The following is a 24,281-nucleotide window of genomic DNA, read 5'->3' on the forward strand; positions in this document are numbered from 1 at the left end:
GCTTTTCGGTTGACACCTTTTTTTTTCCAATTTTCGAAAAAATGAAAGCTATAAAAATACAGTGTACACAATGTACTCTAAACTACTTCTACCCAAATTTTCAAGAGAAAATACCCAATGCGTTATTTTCTACAGCGTTTTTTCTGTGATGCAATTTGATATCGGACACTCTTTACCTGACTATTGGAATTGCGAGAACTATCAACTTACCGTTTGTTAAAATCTATGTCGGATATTAAATAAAACTCGTCCAGTTACAACTATTTCCACATTTGTTTTATTTCAATATGAAAACATTCTAACAACTATTAAATTAAAACGATATTTACAATTGGATTTTGCTGCGCTGATTTGTTTTTAGTATTTCCTTTTTTCCATCTTTCGTTTCTTTGTGTTTTCGGTTGCATCTCTTTTTCACATAGATTCTCGTTAGCTCACGCATACAGTTGAGCAGAATGTCAAAAATTATACATTTGTACGAAGTGATGTGTTTGTTTGTTTATTGGTGTGTGATTTATGTATGTGTGTATGCATGAATATGTGTGATAATAATAATAATAATAGTAATTACAATAAACTCAATGGTTGTTCCAAATGATTTGACATGAATTTTGCATGTAGATGGTTTATGTTTCATCTCGGATCATTTACAATTCACTATTCATTTATTTATTGTTGTATTATGAATTTGTGTACAAATGAGTATTGTTGTATGTGGATGTTTTTATGTGGTTTTGTTTGTTCAAAATGTTTCTATTTTTCTGTGCACTTTACTATTCTTCTATGAAAATAGCATTTTGGCAAGATAAGGGCTTCATATATTTTCCGATTTGACGAAGATTACTGAAGGACGCTTCCTAAAACTGACGAGCTGTAAGCACAATAGAAACTGTAAATTTTAATGAAGTCTTTGTTTTGTAACTTTTGAACTTTATCTAATATTTTTCAGGTTTTGAAAACTGTACTCCTACTTCTTTTAAATTTTACTTTGTCGTTTGAAAGTAGTAAAAGATTATTTTCAAATTAGAGATACACAGGTAGTTCTACTAATTTGTTTCTATTCTATATATTGTCGAGTGTATATTTCAGTGCGTTTTTCGCCAGATATAAATACTAAAAAATGTATTGTCTCTGTGTTTATGGTGAAAGATCAACCAGAATGTCCATTGGACGAAATTATGCCAAAACAAAACAGGTTATACCTGTTAGAGAACGCAAAGTGCTTCCCCATTACTATAAAATGAATGTACCCGAGTTAATGAATAGCAAACCAATGGACCAATCATATGAATGAACATTCTAGTAGTTGTGATTTTATTAGGCAGAAGTCGATTGTTATTAAACAGATGATAATTATCTTTTGTAGAATGTAGTTGCATCCAGTAACAGCTGAACATTAAGGCATTGGGAAACCCATTGCTTAGTTCAGAACTAGGTTTAGAGAGGCTTAAGGGCCATTCAAAAATTATGTCATCCATAAATAACCCAACAGCAATCCGCTCTCCCCTCGTATCACTAATTGTAACATAATTATTCAACCCCTCTCCTCTAGAATGTCGCAAGGATTTAAATATTTTTTTCATAAAAAGTAAGTTACGTATCGTTCTCGTCTGCTCCCACTCTTCCTTATGTGACAATTTTCCATATCCTCTCCTCCCAATAAAAGTGTGACAGAATTTATGAATAAACCCTAATCCGACAACGAATGGAAATATTGTGAAGAAAAAGTCTATCAAATACAGAGATTGGGAGGTGCATTGGCGGTTCGATTATTTTGATGAGAAATGAGAATATTGTATTTTTTGATATCTGTGGTAAATAAAGATGGCAGAAACGGATGGAGCACTTTATTGTAATGGTCCTTCTGTGCATGTGTGTTTGCTGCCAACGATTTGTTTGGGCGTGTGATGGAACTTACTATTCACCACAAGAATAACATTTGGAATTGCCAATCTTCTGCCATTGTATTGTTCCAATTTTTTTTTTATAAAATATGCGCGTCCTTCGGTATTAAATATTTGAGACCATGCGCATCGTCATTAGGATAATTAATTGCAAGGTTCGAGGTGTTCGTAAATTTTCCGATTTAATTATTGCTGATAACATGCAATTTGATTTTAAGCACTCAGAAAAATGAAACATTTTGTCAAACGGGGATGATAATATGATGAATTTTACCTAACAAAAACAAGTATTCTATTTTTAAACAATCTCTTTCAGTTCATCATAAGATTTCTTCTCTTCGTCTGCATATAAAGGACAGAGTTTATCAGATTGGAAAAGAAAAATCTCGCATTTTTTGATTAATTTGGATGGTTTTATCTGTATGTACCTAGGCACAATAAAAATTCTCATTTTCTCGTTGTACGAGGTGGAACAAACGGTCCCATTCCCCATCAAAGAAAGATTTGGCCAAATTTCGGTGCCATCGGCCATAATATTAAATGTGCTATTAAAAGAGTGGTGAGTTCGTTTTGCATTTTGCAAGCTGCCCGTACTTTCACCAAAATTCAATAAATTAAATATAAAATAATAAAATATACAACAAGAGTGACGCGAAAAATGGGATAGAGAGCAACGTGAGTGAGAAGGGATAAGTCCCATTTAAGGCTAGTTTACAGTCCGGAAAACGTGTCACGGGATTTGGGTCCCTGTGTATTTTAAATGGAGCTCGGGATTTCAAATCCCGTGACGGGAAATAAGTCTACACAAAAATGACAGTTTTCCTGAAGTGTAAACCCAACCGCGGGAAACATCACGGGATTTTAAAACTCTCCACACAGAAATCCGGCCGGGAACAATTCAACACAAATTGTTTCCGACGGGGAAAATAGTATTTTTATAAAGTTTACAATTCGCTGCAAGTTGGATACAGTTTGTATTTTTAAGAAGCAGCAGAGTTTTTGGTTTGACAGTTTGGAGAGATCTCAGCGGGAAATTTTCCCTGATCAAATCCCGACGCAAATCCCGTGCGAAATCCCGTGATCCATTTCCCGAACTGTAAACTAGCCTTTATGAAGGGAATCAATTTACATTTGTCTGTGATTTGTAGTAGAGTTGCAACTCATTTCTAGATGCCGGTGCAACTTTATACATAGTTGAATCTCTAGTTCATGTCGCTATGTAGAACTGTTTATATGACTCGTTCTGTATGGGCATTTGTTTCTTTTAAACAATTATTTTTCGATTTGCCAATGACGAAAAAAATAATAAAAAGGATTTGTACAAAAACTTAAGTTTGCGCGGAAGAAAAAAAAGTATTGTTGCTATTACGTCGTAGTCGCACTGGTCACTTGCTGCTGTGGTTGTGGTCCTCGAGGCTTAATCATCATGGTGGCTTTCTTGAGCGTGTAGTCCCAGCCTCTCCAGCGGAACCAGACGATTCCCTGCCGGGCGGTCAGATCCTGGGGATCGTGCAGATACAGACCGTTCAGTCCTCGGCCGCATGACTTCCACCACCAGCCGCCCTATGGAGAATACATGATAATATTACTCGATGATCAGGTTAGATCAGTTCGGGAATGACGTCATCGATCATACCTTAAGCATGCTGGCGCAGTTAAGCGAACTTCGGTCGTTGTCGCGGTTGTAAGTGGAGAACGGACTGTTGTTAGAACCATACCAAGGATCGTTTAGCGAATCACCGGCGCTGCCTTCATAACCGTCGATTTCCAGCTTGTAGTAGTCCTGCTCCGAATGGATCTTGAAATGGGAGTATTGCGCGTACCTGCAATAAATGATAAGAGTGGGCGAGAGCATTACAAATTGACACAGAATGTAAAAATGTCGTATTTTCTAGTTGATGAAATTTCTTTTGCTTTAGAATAAGACTTCAGAACAGCCCAGGTGTTATGCCGATTTGAGGTTCTATCTAATATCTTAATACCAGTTTTGCTTGAGGCGAAACTGAGTCAGCTTTTATCCTCAAAATCTGACAACAAGAAGCTGCCATTCTTACTAGCTTTTTTCCCATTTTTTGCTAACGACCTATTGAGCATATGTGGCTCCAGCCAGATGGTAAAGAGGAGGGGGGTACGCCTTCTTGGTAAAATATATCGGATGCGTAAAAGCGTTTCCTGACATGCGGTGAGAGTGGCGAAAAAATTGGCAAATCGTGCTGTTTAAATTATTTAAGCTGTTTCTAAAGTATACTTGTTACGGAGACGAGACTGAATCCATATGAAATAATTTATTTTGTGTTCAATAATTTCAATGTTTCAATCGTCTCTAGCACACAGAGAAATTGAAAAACCTGTGTAAACATTTAAATCAAAATACGTTGAAAATAACCATCGCATACAAGTTCGCATGGATGGATCACCATTGTATCCAAGATTGCACGCAATGCCCTTATAGCGTTTGCTTGCGATCGTAGCGCCGGCTAATGGCAAGTTGCTACTTCCTAGTGGCATTTAAAAGGCACATTTTTATTTCTTACACATATTAAAAACTTTACTTGTATGTCAGTTCTCTGTGTTTATAATGACAGATTATCCAAAATATAAGAGATGAGTACACCAACCAATAACACCTCACTTTGTATCCTATTTCTAAGCTCAAACTTATTAGTTTTAAGCCTACTAGGTTATGCTCTAATTATAACAGTAGGAATTAGAATAGTATAAGATGATTTTAATAATTTTGTTGGGTTCGCTTTAATTCAGCCCACGCTGATTGATATACCAAACTATCTTCGCTTTGTTTATGTATATGCCATGTCTATTACTGCCGATCCCTTGAACGGGTTGGGTGGGGCATGAACTAACGCAGCAATATCGAAATAGAGTGTACCTAATTAGGTGTGCTAAAGATACTGCAGGCCACTCGTTGATTCCACCGGTTGCTGTCTGTACACGGCGCGTGTACGTACTTTGGAAGCCTGTTGCGTTGCAATAACCTTACCCTTAGGCCAGCAATTTCGGTCAAACTTTGGATCGACGATTACTACAATGTTGCCGAAAGCAATTGGTTTTGCTGGAGTAAACCACTTGGTTCTGCGTGTGATCGTGTCACGGATCCACTACTTCCAGAATACGTTCGCCATGATCTGTGATTGAGTTCGACAGTTCCTTCTATGTACCGGACTGTCATCGAAGTGAAACCACGACCTCAGATCGTTTACTGTTCTTTACAGAAAAAGGTTAGTTGTTAGCACAGGTGATTCATCGATATTCAGGGTAATGTCGGTCAGTGGTTTTCTATCTCAATCAACGAGTTCTGATGCACTTCGACGGTAGGTAGTCTACCGGGTTGTAGCTTGCTTAAATTCAGCTCAGGCTGCGGATCACACGTTACTAAGTGGAGCATGTACGACAAATTGAAGGTCCACTACTGGGCGCGACTTGAGATAAATATGCTAGCCAGTTTTTTGAAATCGAGCTAATCGATCGTTTGCTTGATCACTTTGCTTGTAGCTTGGATGCTAGTTCCGCGATCGCTATATAGGTGACTGCTAGTACTCCCCTCCTACTCATGAGGTTCAGAATTGCCATTACGCAAGAGTCGGTAGTCACCTTTTCTCCGAGTGCCGTCCAAGCAAAACCAGAATCGGGCTGAAATAATTCGCCCCCATATAGGTGAACCTACCAGCTGAAAGCGGCCAGACAAGAATGTGGAAGAGCAGCCATCGTTGGAGGTTGCGGTTTTCCTCGATCGTTTTTGCACCACTGGCACTCTCTCCGGATCGCATGGTAGGCGGCTTTCAAACGAGGAATACATTAGCGTTGTAGAACTTCGTTGATGATTGTGGAATGGTTTTAATGGTTGAAACGTTCGTGAATGTCGGCAATGATCAGTTGTTTGATGGGAAGGTTACGAGGGAGAATGACGGGTTCAACAAAATCGCGTTCGGCGAATATACAGCCTTTGTTCGACCACGAACACGAGCAACTCCATTCTCGTCTAGGTAGGCGCAATGGAACAGTGGACTGTTCTTAATCATCTTCGTCCACTCATCTATCGCAGAATGATTTGCGGCTAGCACTGTTGATCTCATCGATATAGACTTCCGACTGCGCTTGGCGGAACAGGTAGTCATCCGCTCTAGCTAGTTGTCGACGTACCGGAAAACGAAAACCGTGCTGCTTAGAGAATTTTTGCGGCCTCATAACAGGATCCATAATTTTGGCATGAATAAGTAGATATGGACTTGTCGGTTTATTGTCAGTTTCTCAAAGCTAGAAATCGGAAGCCAGACCTGTACGTTTTGTCCAAGAGCTTCTATTTCCCAGAACCAGTGACTGTTCGGCGATATATTGGGAACAAGCGTTCACTGCGTCCCTCCGTCGGCAACGTACTGATTCGTCGGAATTCAACGCCATTCGCCAGCTTCCGTTGACTCTAAAATTTCACTGACGAGAAATGAATCGAATGGGCTATATCGGTCGGATCTCAGCCAGCATAACACGTCCTTGGAATCTGTCCAGAAGTTCCGCTTGCTAACCGTGATGAACAGTGATGCCATTATCGTATCCGTCAATCGGATACCGGGTAAATCCGCTTGCAGCCCGGGCTACGGGATGGACAGAAATTTCAATGGCGCTGCTCCCCTTTTCGCTCCTACCAATTAGCTCTCAATCGTAAGCATCTCGCAAAATGCAAGATAGACGAACACAGCGATTCCGTTCTCACTCGCATCCGCAAATGTGTACATTTCCACCTCCGCCTTAACGGGCGTTGACTTTTGGTAGCATCTCGTTACTTACACAGTCCGTACCTTCCGTAAAACAACCAGCCACTTCAACCATTTCTCGAACTGCGTGTCCTCTGTAGGAGTATTCCAGCCCACTGATGTTCTCCATATTTCTTTCAGAAGAACCTTCAAAAAGATTAACAGGTGCTTAATCAAGCTCAATGGATCGTACACCATCATCAATGTGCGGAGAACTTCGCGTTTGGTCGGCCGCGACCGCCGGAGAGCAGATTTTCATCATAACGGGAAGATATTTTGAAAGTGAATCGGTCTGTTGTCGTATTCCACCACATTTAGAGCACCTTTTCTGTAGTAGCTTCGTCATCGATGTTTAGGTTCTTCTCTTCAAGCGTTGTCTGTTTCAAGCTTGCTATGACCGTAGCGGAGTTTGATATCCAATTTCGAATTTTAAACCCAGCTGGCTCGAGAATCTTTTTGACTTCCTGTGCGAGCTTCAGTGCGTTTTCCTCCGTTTCAATGCCAACAAGCATATCATCAACGTAGTGTTGCCTCTTTATGGTCTTGTACGATGTCTTGCGTTCAGGTTCTTGACGTGTTGTGCAGTGCTCGGTGAACAGTATGCGCCGAAGGTTATCACCTGAACGACGTAAATACTGAGCTTCGACTCGTTGATACCTTTTCAGAAGAAGCGCTGGCAATGTTGGTCTGGATCGGTCGGTTCCGACAGCATGCAGTACAAAGCTACTTTACGCTCGTCCGGACATGCCGCAGACTCAGGTGATTCGCATTTCTAATGCCAAAAGATTCTGACTCCTGCGGTAGCAGACAAAGGGTTAAGTCGCCAGGAAACTCTAAGCTTACTACCATTTGCACGCTTTTCTAAACTTTCTTGCTTCAACTCCTTGCTCGCCCTTGAGTACTATGGCTCTTTATATTGGAAAATATACATCACCTTCCAGTCCCTTGCTAATTAAATGCCGTAACAATAGTGTTACTAGCTTCATTTTGTATGGATTTCATCGAGGGGCAAGCACTAAATCTTCAATACGACGCAGTGCCAAAAGTAGCACTTAATTAATTACTTTAAGTACCATTGAGTACCATAAAGTTCATACCGCAAATATTTAAAAAAAATACGTGTCAAATTCATTGTACTTTAAATACAGGCAAGATTTTAAGTACAGCGCCTTCGTATTTTAAATACACAAAATATTTTAATTACCGTCAATATGTACTTTAAATACTTTAAGTACTAACACATCAAATTAAGTACCTCATCAAGTACAACAGAAGTAGTTTTAAATACTTTCATTTTTTTTATTTCAATTATAGAGGCTTTAACCTTAAGGTCATTCGCCTCTTCGGGTCAGAAAAATCTCTTATGAAAAATTTCTAACTCTATGTGCGGGGTCGTGACGCGAACCCAGGTGCGCAGCGTACAAGGCAATCGATTTACCAACTACGCTACGCCCACCCCTAAATACTTTCATTATTTACTTTAATTACATTCAAAATACGTGGGTATTTTCAATACAACGCACTCAAACCTGCTAGTGCTTGCCCCTTGGTTTTCATCCTTTCCCGTGATGCTCGTTGAGATGCAGAGGTAGTCTCGGTCAACAGCGAGTGTCGAACTAACATTCCTTTCGTTCTCCGGTAGAACAGCATTGGACGTGCCGGTGTCCTTATTGACCATTTTATGAAAGTGTTAAGTCAGTAAAGCACGCACAATGAGAATGATTTGCTCCTCCCAAGCATATTTTTTGGTTCATTGTTCATTTTTACTTACTCGGTTAATCGTGAAGTGTAACTACAGGCAGTCTAGTCTACCTAAGTTGAGCTAAGCTAAGCGAAAGGGCTTTGGGAGGAAATAGCATATACCTTTTTGATTTGTTTCTATGTTTTATTTGCCGCAAGGTTCTACTGTATCGATTTTGTTGGTTATTTTTGGCAAATTTGAGACTAAGAGAAACGAAATCAATGAAATTGAAAGACGGATAGGTATTCTAGAGCGAATCAGTTATAAACTTAGAACGGAAAACTAGGACTAGTTAGGCTCATATGGACATGATCATGTCCATATGAGACTTGCTAGTCCTAGTTTTCCGTTCTAAGTTTATAACTGATTCGCTCTAGAATACCTATCCGTCTTTCAATTCCATTGCTTTCGTTTCTCTTAGTCTCAAATTTGCCGAAAATAACCAACAAAATCGATACACCTTTTTGACTTGTATCGATAAATTGAAAAGCATTCATAATTTACCTTGAAAAAATATAATTTAAAACAAAACATTCTCGATCTTTGCAACAACCTAATTAAGGGTAGGTTTGTATGGATAAAATTCAGAATAAACTTAGGACTATAGGCTTGTGGTAATAGCTTTTTGGGATGACTTGAAATCGCGTAATAAAAATGTAAAATGTATGTAAAAAATTGCCATAGTATTTTTGAATGGATGCAAAATGACGATATTTTAAGGGTTTTCTAATCATATTTCATTATACATCATATAAAAACCCCCAAATTTGTAATATTCGACAGGACATAGAAAATTAAACTCTGCACTGGTTGGTGGTTACATCCCAAAACGTTCCAAAAACTAGTTATTGCCTATTTTCAGTTCATATTAAGGCATAATAACAGTAATAGCAGCAGTAAATAATTTTGGCCACTCGACTTCAGTTACTCCTCTATTCGTCGTAGGTGGCCAATGTGGTCAAGCGACTTTGGTTGGTCATTTGTGATCAAGACTTGCAAATCCAAGTATTTTTGGATAATTTTGATATCATAATGGTACCAGTTTAAAATCGCTGTATGACCGCACTCTTAAGTCCATAACTCCGGAACCGGAGTTCCAATCGACATAAAAATCAATAGCAACCGATGGTTGGACCTTTCATTTGAGACTAATCGGTCCAGCCATCTCTGAGAAAAATGAGTGACATTTTTACACATAGACACATAAATACACACACATACACACGTACAGGCTTTTTCAGATTTAGACGAACTGAGTCGAATGGGATATGACACTCGGTCATCCGGGTCGGGATTAAGTTTACGATTTTCTGAGTGATTGAATTACAAAAATATTTTATTGATTAAATATCGCTAAATATTTTATTGATTAAATATCGCTTGATACGTTTTTCAAAGGGAAACCTTTCGTTCATCCCAAATCCCGGATTTTCCATAAATTATAATATCAAATTGGAGTAGAATTCTCCTGGAATCTGAAAATGATAGAATTCAAAAAATAAAAAAAATGGTTGTATTGGAGCGAGAGTGAAAATCAAAATACGACGATTCTGAAAATATGTAATATTTCGTGAATTTCAGGGCACCCCAAAAAGTTATTACCACAAGCTTATAGACCTAAGTGTACTTTAAAATTTAGCTGTACAAACCTACCGTCAATTAGATTGTTGCAAAGAGCTGTTTTTAAAATTGTCATTTTTACGGCAAAATATGAATGTTACATTACATTACAAATCGAAAAGGTATATCTTATTTCCAACCCCTCCTGAAGTCGTTTCAGAAAAAGTAAACAGAATTACATTTATCAAATTAAACCGATCAGAGAGATTTTAAAATTTCGAACTATTTCTTCGGACCAATTTTCGATGACCGTTTTACCCCAATACCCGTCAAAATATGAATCTAATATTTGAAGTTCGTCCCACAAGCGCACAAACAAACGCTGAACTTTTCATCAAAATCGAAGCACGCTTTTGAAAAAACTGGCTCATAAATTTATTATCAAAAGATACTTGTAACTAACTTAGAACTACACGAGTTGAACTCAGTCCCCACTCACCTTTTGTTTCCTTCGAAATCTTCTAGCTCGACCCGGAGCGAGTAGTCCTCGTTGTTCGTCAGCATGTAGATGTTCTCATTACCGAGCCAGAATTCTTTGGCCGGATCGCCGAAACCGTTCTTGTAGTCTGCCCAATCGCGGTTGAAGTTCTCCCGTGGTTCACCGAAATCGTCGCGTCGTTGAATGACCTACATAGAGTATCGAAAATTAACAATGATCCAGATCCAAGAGGAGTTAAATAATGAAAACAATCATTACAGTCCATCCGCCGTCGGCAATCTCCTGCTCGCAGAAAACTTTCAGGAACCAGTAGGTTGTGCCACGAATCTGCAAATAGTATACTCCGGATTGGCGCATACCGGCGTTCATCAGGTCGGTACAGGAGAACCCCTGGAAGAGTTCAAACGAAGAGGGAGACAAAAAATAGGAGAACGAAACGGGTCGGCGTGGGAAGGAGGCAATAGAGAACGAAATTTAATGTTAATAAATTTTACATTTATTGACAGTGGATGGAAATGAAAATTGAATGGGAAAAATGATTTGTTAATTGATTTTTTTAAAACTAAATGAATAATTATTTACATGAACGTCAATCGTGTGTCAACGTGTTATTGGTCTGAGCTTTTTTGAGGAACTGTTTGAATGACAAGCTCAACAACGGATTGAAAGCGTTTATTTTTGCAGTGATAAATTGATATGTCATTAGTCTTACGCAGTCTTTCACCAAGGGTGAAACCAGTGCGGAAGGTGATAGTAGTACGATTTAGTAGGGTATTCAGAATTCCACAAATATTTGTGGTCTTAGTCTTTACACCATCTTTAGAAGAAATCATTGAAATACCTCCCATGGCATATAAACATACTTGTAGGGTTAGCTATAACACGATGACATGAATCAATGACCGCAGATTGATTAACCAGGTTTGATGTTACAGTCACCCGAGTTGATAGTAAGTATTTATGAGGGTCAATTGTGTTTATCATAAACTGATTAATATGTACAAAAGTATCTAAGTTACAAGCTAAATATATTAACTATTTTCTTTTCAACGCTGAGTTCTTGCTGATTTTCAAGGCGTATTTCCTATGTTAGAGATTTTTATTTTAGAAAAATTAAGTGTTTTACAGCGACTTTTTCATTTGATTTCTCCACTTCAATAAAACCTTAGTCAATTTGTAAGAGATCTATATTATCTTTGTTGAATACTGCCGCTATACACATAACTGCCCGCTATGGGATTCTCTATACACATGGGATTATGCGTAGAGCAGCAGAACATGTCACACTCAAGTGCAGTTTTTTATCCGTGAATCTAGGAGTTCTGACATATTTGATAAATTTGTTGAAATGATAATTACAAACAATGTTGTCGAGTTGTTTAAATGGTAGAACCAAACAATTAAATAAAGTGATTACATTCGGTTGTAATTTTAATGAAAGAAAAGGCTTAATTTTTTGTCTTTACTTAAATTTTCCACATTCGATTGAGGCCATTCCATACCAGTTCATACAATATGTTTTTTGAGAGCGTCAAAATATCTTTTGTGAAATAATCGTATAATCGTTATTTTTTTATTCAAATTTGACTTTATTCAAAAGATTGAGTCACTAAAATACCTTACTGAGACCATGCCTATAGTCAGCAAGTGGGAATCATTCAGATTAATAACGATACAACACCCTGATGTGGCATACAATAAAAAGGGGACTGCCACAAGAGATGAAAGCACTGGTCGCGGTGGAATATATATAATATTATATTTCCTGATTATACATCATATTATCATGATTTAATCTGTTCCCCAATATTCCGCCACGTCACTCAGTCAGTTACTGCTTGTCTCCAACCTCTCAGGTGCCCGATACTCGCCAGGTTCTGCTCCACTTGGTCCAGCCACCGAGAACGTTGCGCTCCTCTCCGTCTTGTACCTGCCGGGTTGGAGGTGAAAACCAACTTGGTGGAGTTGTTGTCCGGCATCCTCACAACATGCCCTGTCCACAGTACCCTTCCAGCTTGAGCTATTTTCCGGATACTTGGCTCACCATAAAGTCGCGGAAGTTCGTGGTTCATCCTTCTCCTCCACACGCCATCCTCCTGCACACCACCGAAGATCGTTCTCAGCACCTTTCTTTCGAAGACTTCGAGTGCTTGCAGATCCTCCTCGAGTATTGTCCATGTTTCGTGCCCATAGAGAACCACCGGTCTAATCAGTGTGTTGTACAGTTTTGTGGAGCCCATAGTAAGCACGACTTCCAGAGATAATTCGCCTTCTGATCTCCCGGCTGGTGTTATTATCCGCAGTCACCAATGAGCCTAGATAGATGAACTTGTCAACCACCTTGAACTCGTCAACCACGCGTTCCTTATCGCGATCGGTTCCGCCAGCCAGCATGTACTTCGTCTTAGACATATTTATCTTCAGTCTTACTCGTGCTGCTTCGCGCTTCAGTCGCGTATACAGATCTGCTACCGTCTTCTTGTTTCTACCGATTATGTCCACGTCGTCAGCGAAGCACACGAACTGTCCGGACCTCGTGAAAATCGTGCCCCGCATGTTGAGCCCCGCTCTTCGTATTACACCTTCCAGCGCTATATTGAACAGCAGGCAGGACAATCCATCGCCTTGTCTTAGTCCCCTGCGTGTTTCAAACGGACCCGAGAGGTCGCCCGAAATTTTGACACAACACCTTACACCATCCATCGTAGCCTTAATCAGTCTTGTCTGCTTCCCAGGGAAGCCGTTCTCGTCCATCATTTTCCATAGCTTCACACGGTCTACTGTGTCATATGCGGCTTTGACTTTAAAGTCGATGAACAGGTGATGTGTTGGGACCTGGTATTTACGGCATTTTTGGAGGATTTGCCGTATAGTAAAGATTTGGTTGTTTGTTGATCTTCCGTTGATGAAACCGGCCTGATAACTCCCGACATATCAATTTATCAACGGTGATAGGCCCCGGAACAGAATCTGGGATAGCACTTTGTAAGCGGCATTTGTCACTGTGATCGCTCTGTAGTTTTCACAGTCCAATTTGTCGCCTTTCTTGCAGTGGAATATGTACCCAACAAAAAAAAGATTGATTCATGGCATGTTTTGAATATACAGTAATCATGGTTTCGTTGTACGAAGCCATTCGGTTAGTTCAATTTTTGGCAGCTTTTTCACCAAAAGCTGACCGTATTTCGCCGCTAACACGCATGATGCCCGATTTCAAAATGTCGGACTTGTCGATAAAGGCTAACGACTTGACATAATCTCATAAAAAGTCGGACGATTGCACATTGCACAGTGGCGGAGTTACCCAAAAACTTGGCCAAAAGTCGAAAATTACTTTGGGTTCTAGTACATGTATTGTCCTTCAGATGGTGTTGTCGCATGCTATTTTAAGTAAATCGCTCCAAAATTTCCATATTTGAACTGTTGGCATAACCAAACTGTCGCGTTACGCTCAAATTTTTATTGAGCGCTCGAAATATCAGTATTATTCAAGTGTAGCTGGATTTTGATAAAACTACCGGTTTCGAATTTGGAATAATGGAAAGTTATGCTGACGGTATGTACTTTATTTATATGTCATGATGTCAAAAGATATTATTTTGGTTTTTATAGAAAACGTCAATAACTTTCACGCTTTTGTAGCAGACGGTTTCAATACACATTTTTGCAAAATTATTGAAACACTTTTTTGTCCACGTATGTCCACTAGACTGCCCTAGAAAATAATGAATTTTTGAAAACTCAATCGGCCCACCCCTGAGTCGATTCCTAGTCCCATCAGGAGTACTTGCTCCAAATTTGAAACAAATCGGACAAGTCTAGCTACCGGACCAACGTGCCCGAAGTTTGTATGGGAGTTTTCGACAGTTTACATGGAGAAAACTCACTAGCGTGCATTTTCTAAAATTTTCTAACCAAAACATAACTCGTATCACATACTACAATTCTTCCGAACATACTATTCAGCTAACTAAGCCATTGGCTCACAAAAAATAATAGTTGGTGGGAATCGAGTACCGATACACAACCATGCACTGCTAGGCCCCATGCAAAACTAACTCAGAAATCACTTCGTTAAAAGTTTAATAACTTTTTTTAACAAATCCGGATTGACTAGCAGTCTTCAACAAAGTTGGAGACAATTAAATTATCTTTCTTATTTTCACTTACAGTGATAATGCGATGCATACAGTGCCACCTAGCGGCGAAAATGTGCGCTAGTGGGTTTTCTCCATGTAAATTGTCGAAAAATCCCATACAAACTTCTAGCACGTTGGTCCGGTAGCTAGACTTGTCCGATTTGCTTCAAATTTGGAGCAAGTACTCCTGGTGGGACTAGGAATCGACTCAGGGGTGGGCCGATAGGGGTAATTTTTTCTTGTCACTCTAATGTCCACTATGTTTCAAGGCAATTTATGTTCCTTGGACGATTCTCCATTTGGAACATTATAGAATTCTTGCCCGAATTTGCCCGTTTTTGAGTAATCTTTGATTAAGTGGAGACGGAGAGGGATTATAGGATTTTCAGTTTAAAATTTGGACTCGTACTTTTAATTACTGTTACACCTCCGGTTGTCATAGCGAGTCGCGCAATACTGCATTTTGATCAGGATGAATTGTTTATTTAGTGGTAAAAATTTCATCGAAATTCATAAACATTTTCAAAAGTTATCAAAAGTGGAACGCAAAAGACGTAAGCAATTTTGGTCGTTCATATTGAAAACCAACGAGGTCAAAAGAAGTGATCGCCAAAGGTTCCAAATTTCAAAACACGATTATGAATACCATGCTTAAACGCTACCGAGAAACTATGACGTTTGATCATGCAAAGCAAAACAAATCTAGAGGTGGAATATATGACTGGATACTATACGAGCGAAAATCAGTAGAGTAGTGCAAAAGAATACTAGGATTTCCAGCCGTGATTTGGGCAAAAAGCTCACTTTGGCGTACACTCCAGCTTGGCGAATTTGTTTGTGAGAAGGTTGTCAGTCGTAGTATGTCAACAAGCATGACAACAAAACGTGTTTGCTCCAAACTATACCGGGAAGCAGTACAAGTATGTTCTGACTAAGTATAACGCATGCATTTAAATGGACGCTTCATCGTAATAATGGACTTTGGATAAATCCTAGAGAAAATTTACAATAGGACGTAAGTAACAATGTGAGATACTCCAGGGGGGGGTCTTTTTCTTCTGTTAATTACTCGGTCCTTTCAACATTTGCTACTCTACTTTTTGCATAATATTCTAGTAAAAGCTGTTGGCTTTCGATATGTACTGGAAAATTAGTGCAAAGTGTTATAGTAACGTCGTCATAATCGAAAGAGAAAGTAAACTAAGAGAGGCTCTCAATTTTACTTACGTCCTGTTTCAAATTTTCTCCACAATTCTCGGTCTAACAATTTAAATAAAACTATGAATCTTAGTGAATTTCACTTGTTTTCGTATTTTGTTATAATTCTTTTTATTTGCAATTTGCATGCAAACTTGTTGTCAATTTTCACTTCATGCATTTCGTCGCAGAATCGGCTCATTTTCTATAATTTAGAAAAATACTATTATTCGTTCTTTAAGAAATATGTGCATCGGAAAGCAATTGAATAATAATCGTACATAGAGTTTAAAAGTTTTGTAACTATGTTGTATAATATTTCAAAATACATAGTTTGAAATGACTAATAACATCAATTCTCTTGATAGCTACATCATCTAAACACCCAAACATCTTAATGCGTGCAAATCAACAAATCCAATCATTTAACTACACACCATTTAAAATTCGATGCATTATAAGCGTTATTGACATACACTGGAACCATTAAAACCATTCTTTAGTGAAAATTTACTTATATATAGATTAAAATGTCGGCCATTTTGTATCCGCAATTTTGATTTTTGAAGATGATATCAAAATCGTAATTTGTGCCCCAAAAAACCGTGGTATGTACCTTTGCAGGTCAATCAAAACCATTTTCGACTTTTGGCAAGGTTTTAGGGAAATCCGCCACTGTGAATTGTAGTAACGTTGATCAAGTGATAACCTGTTTATGATAAATTGCCAAAGAATAACTGCTCCAAATTTGAGCCAAATCGGTCAAGTCTAGCTACCGGACCAACGCAATTGAGATTGGTATGGGATTTTCAACAATTTACATGGAGAAATCCTTCTAGCTCGCATTTTCACTGCTAGGTTTAGCAAAAAGTAAGAAAAAGAAAAATAGTTTTAGAGCCTACTACTTTGTCGGAGGCTGCAAATAAATGCAGCTTTAGCAGAAGTTGTTAAATTTTTGCCGAAGTGATGTCTGAGTCAGTTTTGCATGGGGTCAAACGGCATAGCTGGTGAATAAGTAACCGATTCTCATAAACTTGTTGTTTTGCAAAATAACAAATGGGTTCAGCTTAATAGTATATTTGTAAGAATTTTAATACATAATATGAATAATTTGTTGGCTCTAAAATTTTAGCTCCACCTTTGACAGCATAGAGGGCGCCAATCGTACTGTTTAGTTAAACTCAATTGTTATTTCTTAAACAAAAAAGTTCGTGCAACTCTAGGACTGATTTTGCGTATAGTGCAAAATCAGTCCTAGAGTTGTTGTTTAGTCCAATGTTAACAGTTATGTGCCCAACAAAAAAAAACACCTTTAACAGGCCAACGTGGGTACCCGGGTACCCACAATTTGAAATGCTCATAACTATGGCTTCCTTTAACCGATTTGGACACTTTTAGATGTTTTGGATTCAGAAACTTTGATTCTGTAAAGTTGAACCTGATGAATGGATCTGGTTCTTGGTAATCCGGATTTTTCGGAGTAATGTTCCAGTACTAGGGTATGATTTGTAAATTTTAATAACGTCCTAGCAATATGAGTATCAAAACTCTTCAAATTGTCTCGGAAGTCTGCTATTTGTTGTTACGGGACCCAGGCAGTTTAACCGTTGTATATCCGACGCGGTACCCGGGTACCTTTTTAGGTTTCAAATAATGAAATTCCCATGTTTTATCCATAGCTGGAAATCGAAACTTTGCGACATCTTAGAACTTCACTAAGTCAATCTTTTGGGTTAATAATATTATTGATATAGTAAGGGGGAGTGAGGAGGGGCTCCTGAATTTTTTTTACTACGTAACAGGCCGACGTGGGTACCCGGGTACCCACAAAAGTGAAATACTAATAACTACGGTAATTTCCAACCGATTTTGATACTTTTTGGTGTTTTGGATTTGGGAACTCATCCACTTTTAGACTTGGTAAAAATGAATCGGGTTACTTCATTCGGTTCCCGGAAATCCGGATTTCCGGAAACATGTTCCATAGTACTGGGATACTATTTGTGACTTTTAATGGAATACTAGCAATATGGGTATCAAAATACTTGTAATTGCATCAGTAGGCTATATCTCGTGGTTTTTTAACCATTTCGTGGTTTGATCCCGGAACGGACATTCTGGAGCAGGTTCCCGTGGGGCCGTGAGTGGCCATTCCATACCAATTCCTTTTTTTAACAGTTATGTGCCCAACAAAAAAAACACCTTTAACAGGCCAACGTGGGTACCCGGGTACCCACAATTTGAAATGCTCATAACTATGGCTTCCTTTAACCGATTTGGACACTTTTAGATGTTTTGGATTCAGAAACTCGTCCACTTTTTGATTCTGTAAAGTTGAACCGGATGAATGGATCTGGTTCTTGGTAATCCGGATTTTTCGGAGTAATGTTCCAGTACTAGGGTATGATTTGTAAATTTTAATAACGTCATAGCAATATGAGTATCAAAACTCTTCAAATTGTCTCGGAAGTCTGATATTTGTTGTTACGGGACCCTATGGCAGTTTAAAAAAAGGAATTGGAATGAAATGGCCACTCACGGCCCCACGGGAACCTGCTCCAGAATGTCCGTTCCGGGATCAAACCACGAAATGGTTAAAAAAAACCACGAGATATAGCCTACTGATGCAATTACAAGTATTTTGATACCCATTAAAAACTTCTTCTACTAAAGCTGGATTTATTTGCAGTCTTTGACAAAGTTGTGGGTAATAAAATTTTCTTTTAGTTATAAACTGATGCATGCAGTGCCAACTAGCGGTGAAAATTGAGCTATTGAGTTTTCTCCATGTAAATTGTTGAAAAATGCCATACAAACATCAATTACGTTGGTCTGTTAGCTAGACTTGTCCAATTTTGGCTCAAATTCGGAGCTGACACTCCTGAGGCCGATTGAGTTTCCAAAAGTTCGTTTTTTTTTCTGGGCAGTCTAATGTATAACCTACCAAGAAATCTTCTGTTTCAATCGAACTGTTTCAACTTACCTCGGTAGGAGGAGAGTTGAAACAAAGAAAACACTGTTACAAAAATCAATATATTGATGCTTTGTTATTGATTTGTACCAGTTATTTTTATGTAATTTGATACAGCATAAACAGAAGTAAGAAATTTTAAAATAAGCAATCATCGAATGACACTTTTTGTCGAATTATCTTGTAAAAAAAATATTTCAACTCTCCTCGGTCTCCCCTATCGTTTTCGCTATAGTATAATTTAATGAATTAACAATATGATTTTTTATTTACACAAATCATGATAAGATCTTATGTAGGGGGAGGTGGAGCTAACCAAATTTTACGAAATCTTATCTGGGGAGGGGGAAGTTGAAAAGTTCCAAAAAGCCTTACGTAATTAGTGTACGCGCCCTTATATACTCTTTAAAGGTTTCATTTCTTTCACGATTTACTTTTAATGAGAATACATGTTATTTGGATAATCGAAAGTCATAGTTCTACTATGTTATAACCTGATACATATATTTTTCCAGTTGGTAAAATTCACGGGAAATAATTTGATTTGGAAAATAAACAGTCGGTGCTAAAATGTACCAGTGTGTCCCATGGGTTGGAAATAAAACACGTGACGCCGTTTACTCTCTAACCCTGTGTGTGGGGTTGGGAAGACGCCGTTTATGATGAAACATTGTACTTGTAAATTTTATTTTTTAAACATTACGAACAAATATCCTAACGACTCTAATTGAAGATATATTGTGGCGAAAATTGTGTGTTCACGAGTAAATCACTGTATCATTATAATTTATATTTCACTTGCTGAGTTGTATTTACTGTGAAAAATCGGAGCTCATTTACATGTTAAGATTTCCACTGTACCCCATACGTCATCGTTTCACGGTTACCAAATAGACCCAATTTATATAAATTATGCAATTAAACAGAACCATGACAAGTTAGCAACTTTGTTCGGGCAAATATTGAGCATAAAATTAGACTAAATGTATTTGATTGTATTTAAAATGTATTTGATTGATTATTTGGTACTTCATAAAGATGGAATAATGTTTACAAAACAAACAAATATCCATTAAAAGAGATATAGTTATCAGATGTCTGCCAAAACATAGCAACACGTGAAAAAATTGTCATCAATTATTTTTATTTCTGGAAATTACTCCAAAGCAAGAGAATCTTCTTGTGTATCTCGTCAATGCAGGAGACATTTACTTCAGACTATCACTTGAAGAATTTCCAAAATTTTCTGTACCCGTTGAAGTCAAAGTGTCGGGGTGTTGAGTTTGAAAAATAATGGCAAGAGTCGATTAATTTACGGTTTTATGTAAAAAGTTTTCAATACGTTTTATCACGATTTCTGAAGTTTTTATGTCAGCTGATTGCCTATTTTCTGGCGTATCGCCAACTTATCTCGTAGATGTCCCCAGTTTACCCCAAGGCCGGGTATTTTGGGGATTCTGGCTTGACCAAATAATGAGATATGAGCAAATGAAAATAATTTATTCTTCAGTTCTGGATGAAATCTTCTATGAGGTCATCCATTACCACTTGGACGGATTGGGGTAGCACTTTATTCAATCTTCTGTGATTTTGTCAAATCACACTATTTCATTGATTTGTGTTTGTAGTTGACATTACTGAACCAATTCAAGAATCCAATTAGTTGTGAGTCCAAGATGGTTTGGGAGTGCATCACATCTTTACAACAACTGGCAACTCGGAATAAAGTAATGATATTCTGGGTACCTGGACACCAAGAAATCGATGGTAACGAAGTGGTCGACGAATTAGTTAAGCGTGGTTCATCAAACATGTTTGTTGGACCAGAATCACTTCTAGGTATATCTACCTGTGCCATCAAACTAGAACTTTCGGCTTGGGTAAGAGACATACTACTAAACGGTTGGGGTAAAGCAGAAGGTGCTCGGCAAGCTAAGAAATGTATACATCCAGATACAACGAGAGCCAAAAGCTAATAGCTCTAAATGGAAAAGATTCACGTATAATCACAGGTTTATTTACGGATTATTGTCCTTTTAAGTATCATCTGAAAAAATTGGCAAAAGTGCGATACTTCGGAAGGCATCTTATGAAACCTCACGAGGTATCCCGATCAGAATGAAGTAACAAGATTATAACAGAACACATTTTTTGTAACATATTGTGTTATAAATTAGGTCTCGTTAGTAGTTAAAATAACAGATATTTATAACAAGTAACATCGCGAGTTATAGTTTTGAAATATTTCTGTTATGTGTTTCTGATCGGGATGGCATACCTGTCCCAAACGGATCCTCAGCTACATTAATAATTTGTAATATGTAGAGCAAACAGAGGCAGCCACAATAGATAACCTGAATAGTGGTCGCAGTGGCAAAGTTTCCCCTAGAAAGGTCCAAATACTGCAATTTTGTGTTATCATGATGAAAGTCGGAACAAGTCTTTAGGATAATTTTTTAAAGTGTCTGATTTTCTCGAGAAAATGTTCAGAAAGGTCTAAGTTAGTTTATACAATTAGATGGTCAAAGTTTGAATGATTTTCATTCAGTTCTTCAGATCACATCAATTAATAAAGTAGGAAAAATCGTATATTTCCTGAAAATTGCAATTCCTTTTGGATGAAAGCAATTGTTCACACTTGTCCGCTGTGGGTAAGACGATGGCGGTATACGAATGGCCACAATACGCAATAGACTGCCTCGTAATAGCGTAGAATTTTTTTTAGGTTACCCTAATTAGCAAACATAGAGTTTTTATTGTGATCTCGAATGACTGTAAATTTTTGGAGTAATTGATTGTACCCCGGATTTGCGCATTGCATTTAAAGATTCTACGGAAATGTGTATGTGAAAAGGCACTTTCCTACCATGACATCATAATTTGAGTAAAAGTGCTTGTCAGTAAGCCATATGCTCAGATCCAGAGACAGATAATAGTCACATGGGGCCATATTCCGAGGAAAAGATGCGTGTGTAGGCCAAATGCACGTAACATCCAGCACAGTTTTCGCACGTTCCACAAGTCATGTAAAATAAACACGTTCTGTTGAGATGTTCGCGATGTCAGCTATATCATGAAATTTATATTTTCGATCCCTAATTATGAAAAAATCGATTTTATCAATTAGTTGGGATGTAGTTACCACTGAACGTGTGCCGGTTCATTATTTGTGCAAGATTTTTTTTCCAAAAGGGAGAAATTGGATTAAACAATTTTTTATATTAAGGGCACAAGACCCAACTTAAAATTAAGTTAGATTTTTACGTTTCGAATTCATCTAGCCTGTAAATAGCACCAACTTGGGGCCAGCCAACATAGACGATGTATCTAAACTAGTACCCAAATTAGCACTAGTCAGACACTATATCCGAACAGTCACACAGCACAAATGACGCTTAAAGAAACGGGCAAATCCCGAGTGATGTCCCGGAAAGTAGATGAACGAGTAACAAGTTATGTAAGTATAAAAATTATGAAGATTGATAATTAAAAAAAAATACCGTTTTAAATCTATTTTCATGATATCCTTCCAGGTTAATTGTAGACAAAAACGGACATTTTTAGTCAAGCCGATTTTTTTAAATAAAGATGAAAATTTTCCAAAAACCGCTTTTTTTCCAAAAAAATTATTTCTCGATTTTGAAACATATTAAGCACCTAACTTATATGCTTGATACTATAACTTTATGTCATATTAGTTTGTGCGATGTGATCAGGGAAACCCTTGACCTCAATATACTTGCGTTTCCTTTTATGTTTGTCACAATAACATCATGCCACTTCCAAGATTGTGATCTATCTAATAACTTACATTTCTGCTATATGTTTGAATCAATGGAAAACTTCAATCTCCGATATCCCTTTGACGGTCTCTTCAATTCCATATGATAAATAAGTATCTGATAGTGAATTAGCGGAATTAACAGCTCCAATGATATGCATGGGAACGAGCTGGCGCTCATGATCGGATTTGACTCATGCCATACTCATACGTTAAGGGTACGTTTTTCTGCAACACTAATAACTCATTACAACATGATTTGTTCGAAACGGTGTGATTAGATTAATAACCGATACGGCAAGCATTGTCTGCGGCAACCCCCTCTGGCGGTGTTTTTTGTTGGCATTCAACATAACTGTCGACCGCAGCGCGTCCGCCGATTATACAATGTGTGCAATCCTAAAAGGGCTTTCATTTTATCCGTTTTAAGCTAATTTTTAGCTCCCAACCATTTTACATCTCAGCATGGTGCGAACCGATTAAATTCCGACTATGAAACCCGCTCGAATAACGACGCGGTAGTCAAAACCATTACTCATTCAGACCGTCCAAATCTTTTTCCGTCATCGTTTGTCATCGCCGGTCGTCCCATTCAGGTGGTTGAGAATCATAGGGCGGCACCTTTGATGATTATTGGAAATCATCACCTTCAGCTTTGCTTATTAGGAAAAGGGGAAACTTGGAGCTTTCTTCACACCTTTGGTGTTTGTACCTAAATTTCGGTTAAAAGAGCACTCATCATTGGGCCATCAATCTCATGTAGAATTACCGAAATGCCACACACGGCGGTGTTCGTGGACGTAGAGTTTGTATCTGTAGTTTCATGTGCTGAGTAGGTTGTCCAGGGGGGGGGGGATCATTTTACCATCATTTTCTGCACTAGGCCACAAGCTGCGGTGTGTCGTGTGCTAATAATCGCTTTCAACACTGTACCACCTTTTAACGATTTGGCCAAATGACTGTTATACCGTGACTGGTTGGGTCCTAAATTGCGGTTAAGATATGATTCACACATGGCATGGAATGGATGCTTAGTTTTTTAAGTGGTACGAGGTGGGAAAGTAGTCTCAGTTTATCATTAAAACCTATGCCAGAGGTTGCAAATCATACTCACTACAATTTCGTTGTGTAATTTTGATCTATTGTTTCATGCAAATTGCTGGTTTGGTGTGGCGATCAATCGTTATATTAATATAAACAAAATGTAAATAGTGTGGAAGTAATATTTTCTCAGACAAATTGGATTTAATTAATTACCTCAGTGGCAATAGAGGTTTTATGGCAGTCTTGAAGCCTTTCTAAAACTTTTAGTGTGCTATAAAATTAGAATTGCTACTTGGGTATGGATCACATTTGATTCGATTACTTATGTATCTCATGTGAAATTGAAGTTTTTAGGGAAATGCAAGTAAAAGTTTGCATGCCAACCCAACCCAACACGAGTGCAAGTAAAAGCGGTATAACCTTGGCTCATTGGCCAGGACGGGGTTTAATGGCTCTGTCCCATCCCAGGAACTTAGGACCAAAGGAGTGGCATTAACTCTCTTAGCCAAGTCACTTCTAACGAATTAGCAAACCCCCATCAAATTGAAACGGTCGGTATGGTTGTCCACGTTTCTTCCTTATTCAGGATTCCGCAATATACTGCATATACGCGTCGGAACGTGCGAAGATCGGCATTTTTGTTGGCTGGACGTTTGGTGAGACTTTCGACTGATGGTAG

General features: G+C 38.3%; 1 protein-coding gene across 3 annotated transcripts in view; it reads right to left on the minus strand.

Annotated features, from left to right (window-relative positions):
* Positions 1-254: 254 nt before the first annotated feature.
* Positions 255-24,281, minus strand: part of LOC131681684 (angiopoietin-2) — a 462,968-nt gene continuing 438,941 nt past the window's right edge. For all 3 annotated transcript variants that reach the window (XM_058962637.1, XM_058962639.1, XM_058962638.1), the window contains exons 5-8: positions 10,729-10,860; positions 10,471-10,658; positions 3,541-3,727; positions 255-3,467 (exon numbers count right to left, since the gene is read on the minus strand). In XM_058962637.1, coding sequence (XP_058818620.1) covers positions 3,270-3,467; positions 3,541-3,727; positions 10,471-10,658; positions 10,729-10,860 — 705 coding nt within the window. In that variant the 3' untranslated portion in view covers positions 255-3,269. The remainder of the gene's footprint in view (positions 3,468-3,540; positions 3,728-10,470; positions 10,659-10,728; positions 10,861-24,281) is intronic.

The sequence above is a fragment of the Topomyia yanbarensis genome, chromosome 2 (genome assembly GCF_030247195.1).
Source record: "Topomyia yanbarensis strain Yona2022 chromosome 2, ASM3024719v1, whole genome shotgun sequence".
In the NCBI taxonomy this organism is placed as follows: domain Eukaryota; kingdom Metazoa; phylum Arthropoda; class Insecta; order Diptera; family Culicidae; genus Topomyia; species Topomyia yanbarensis.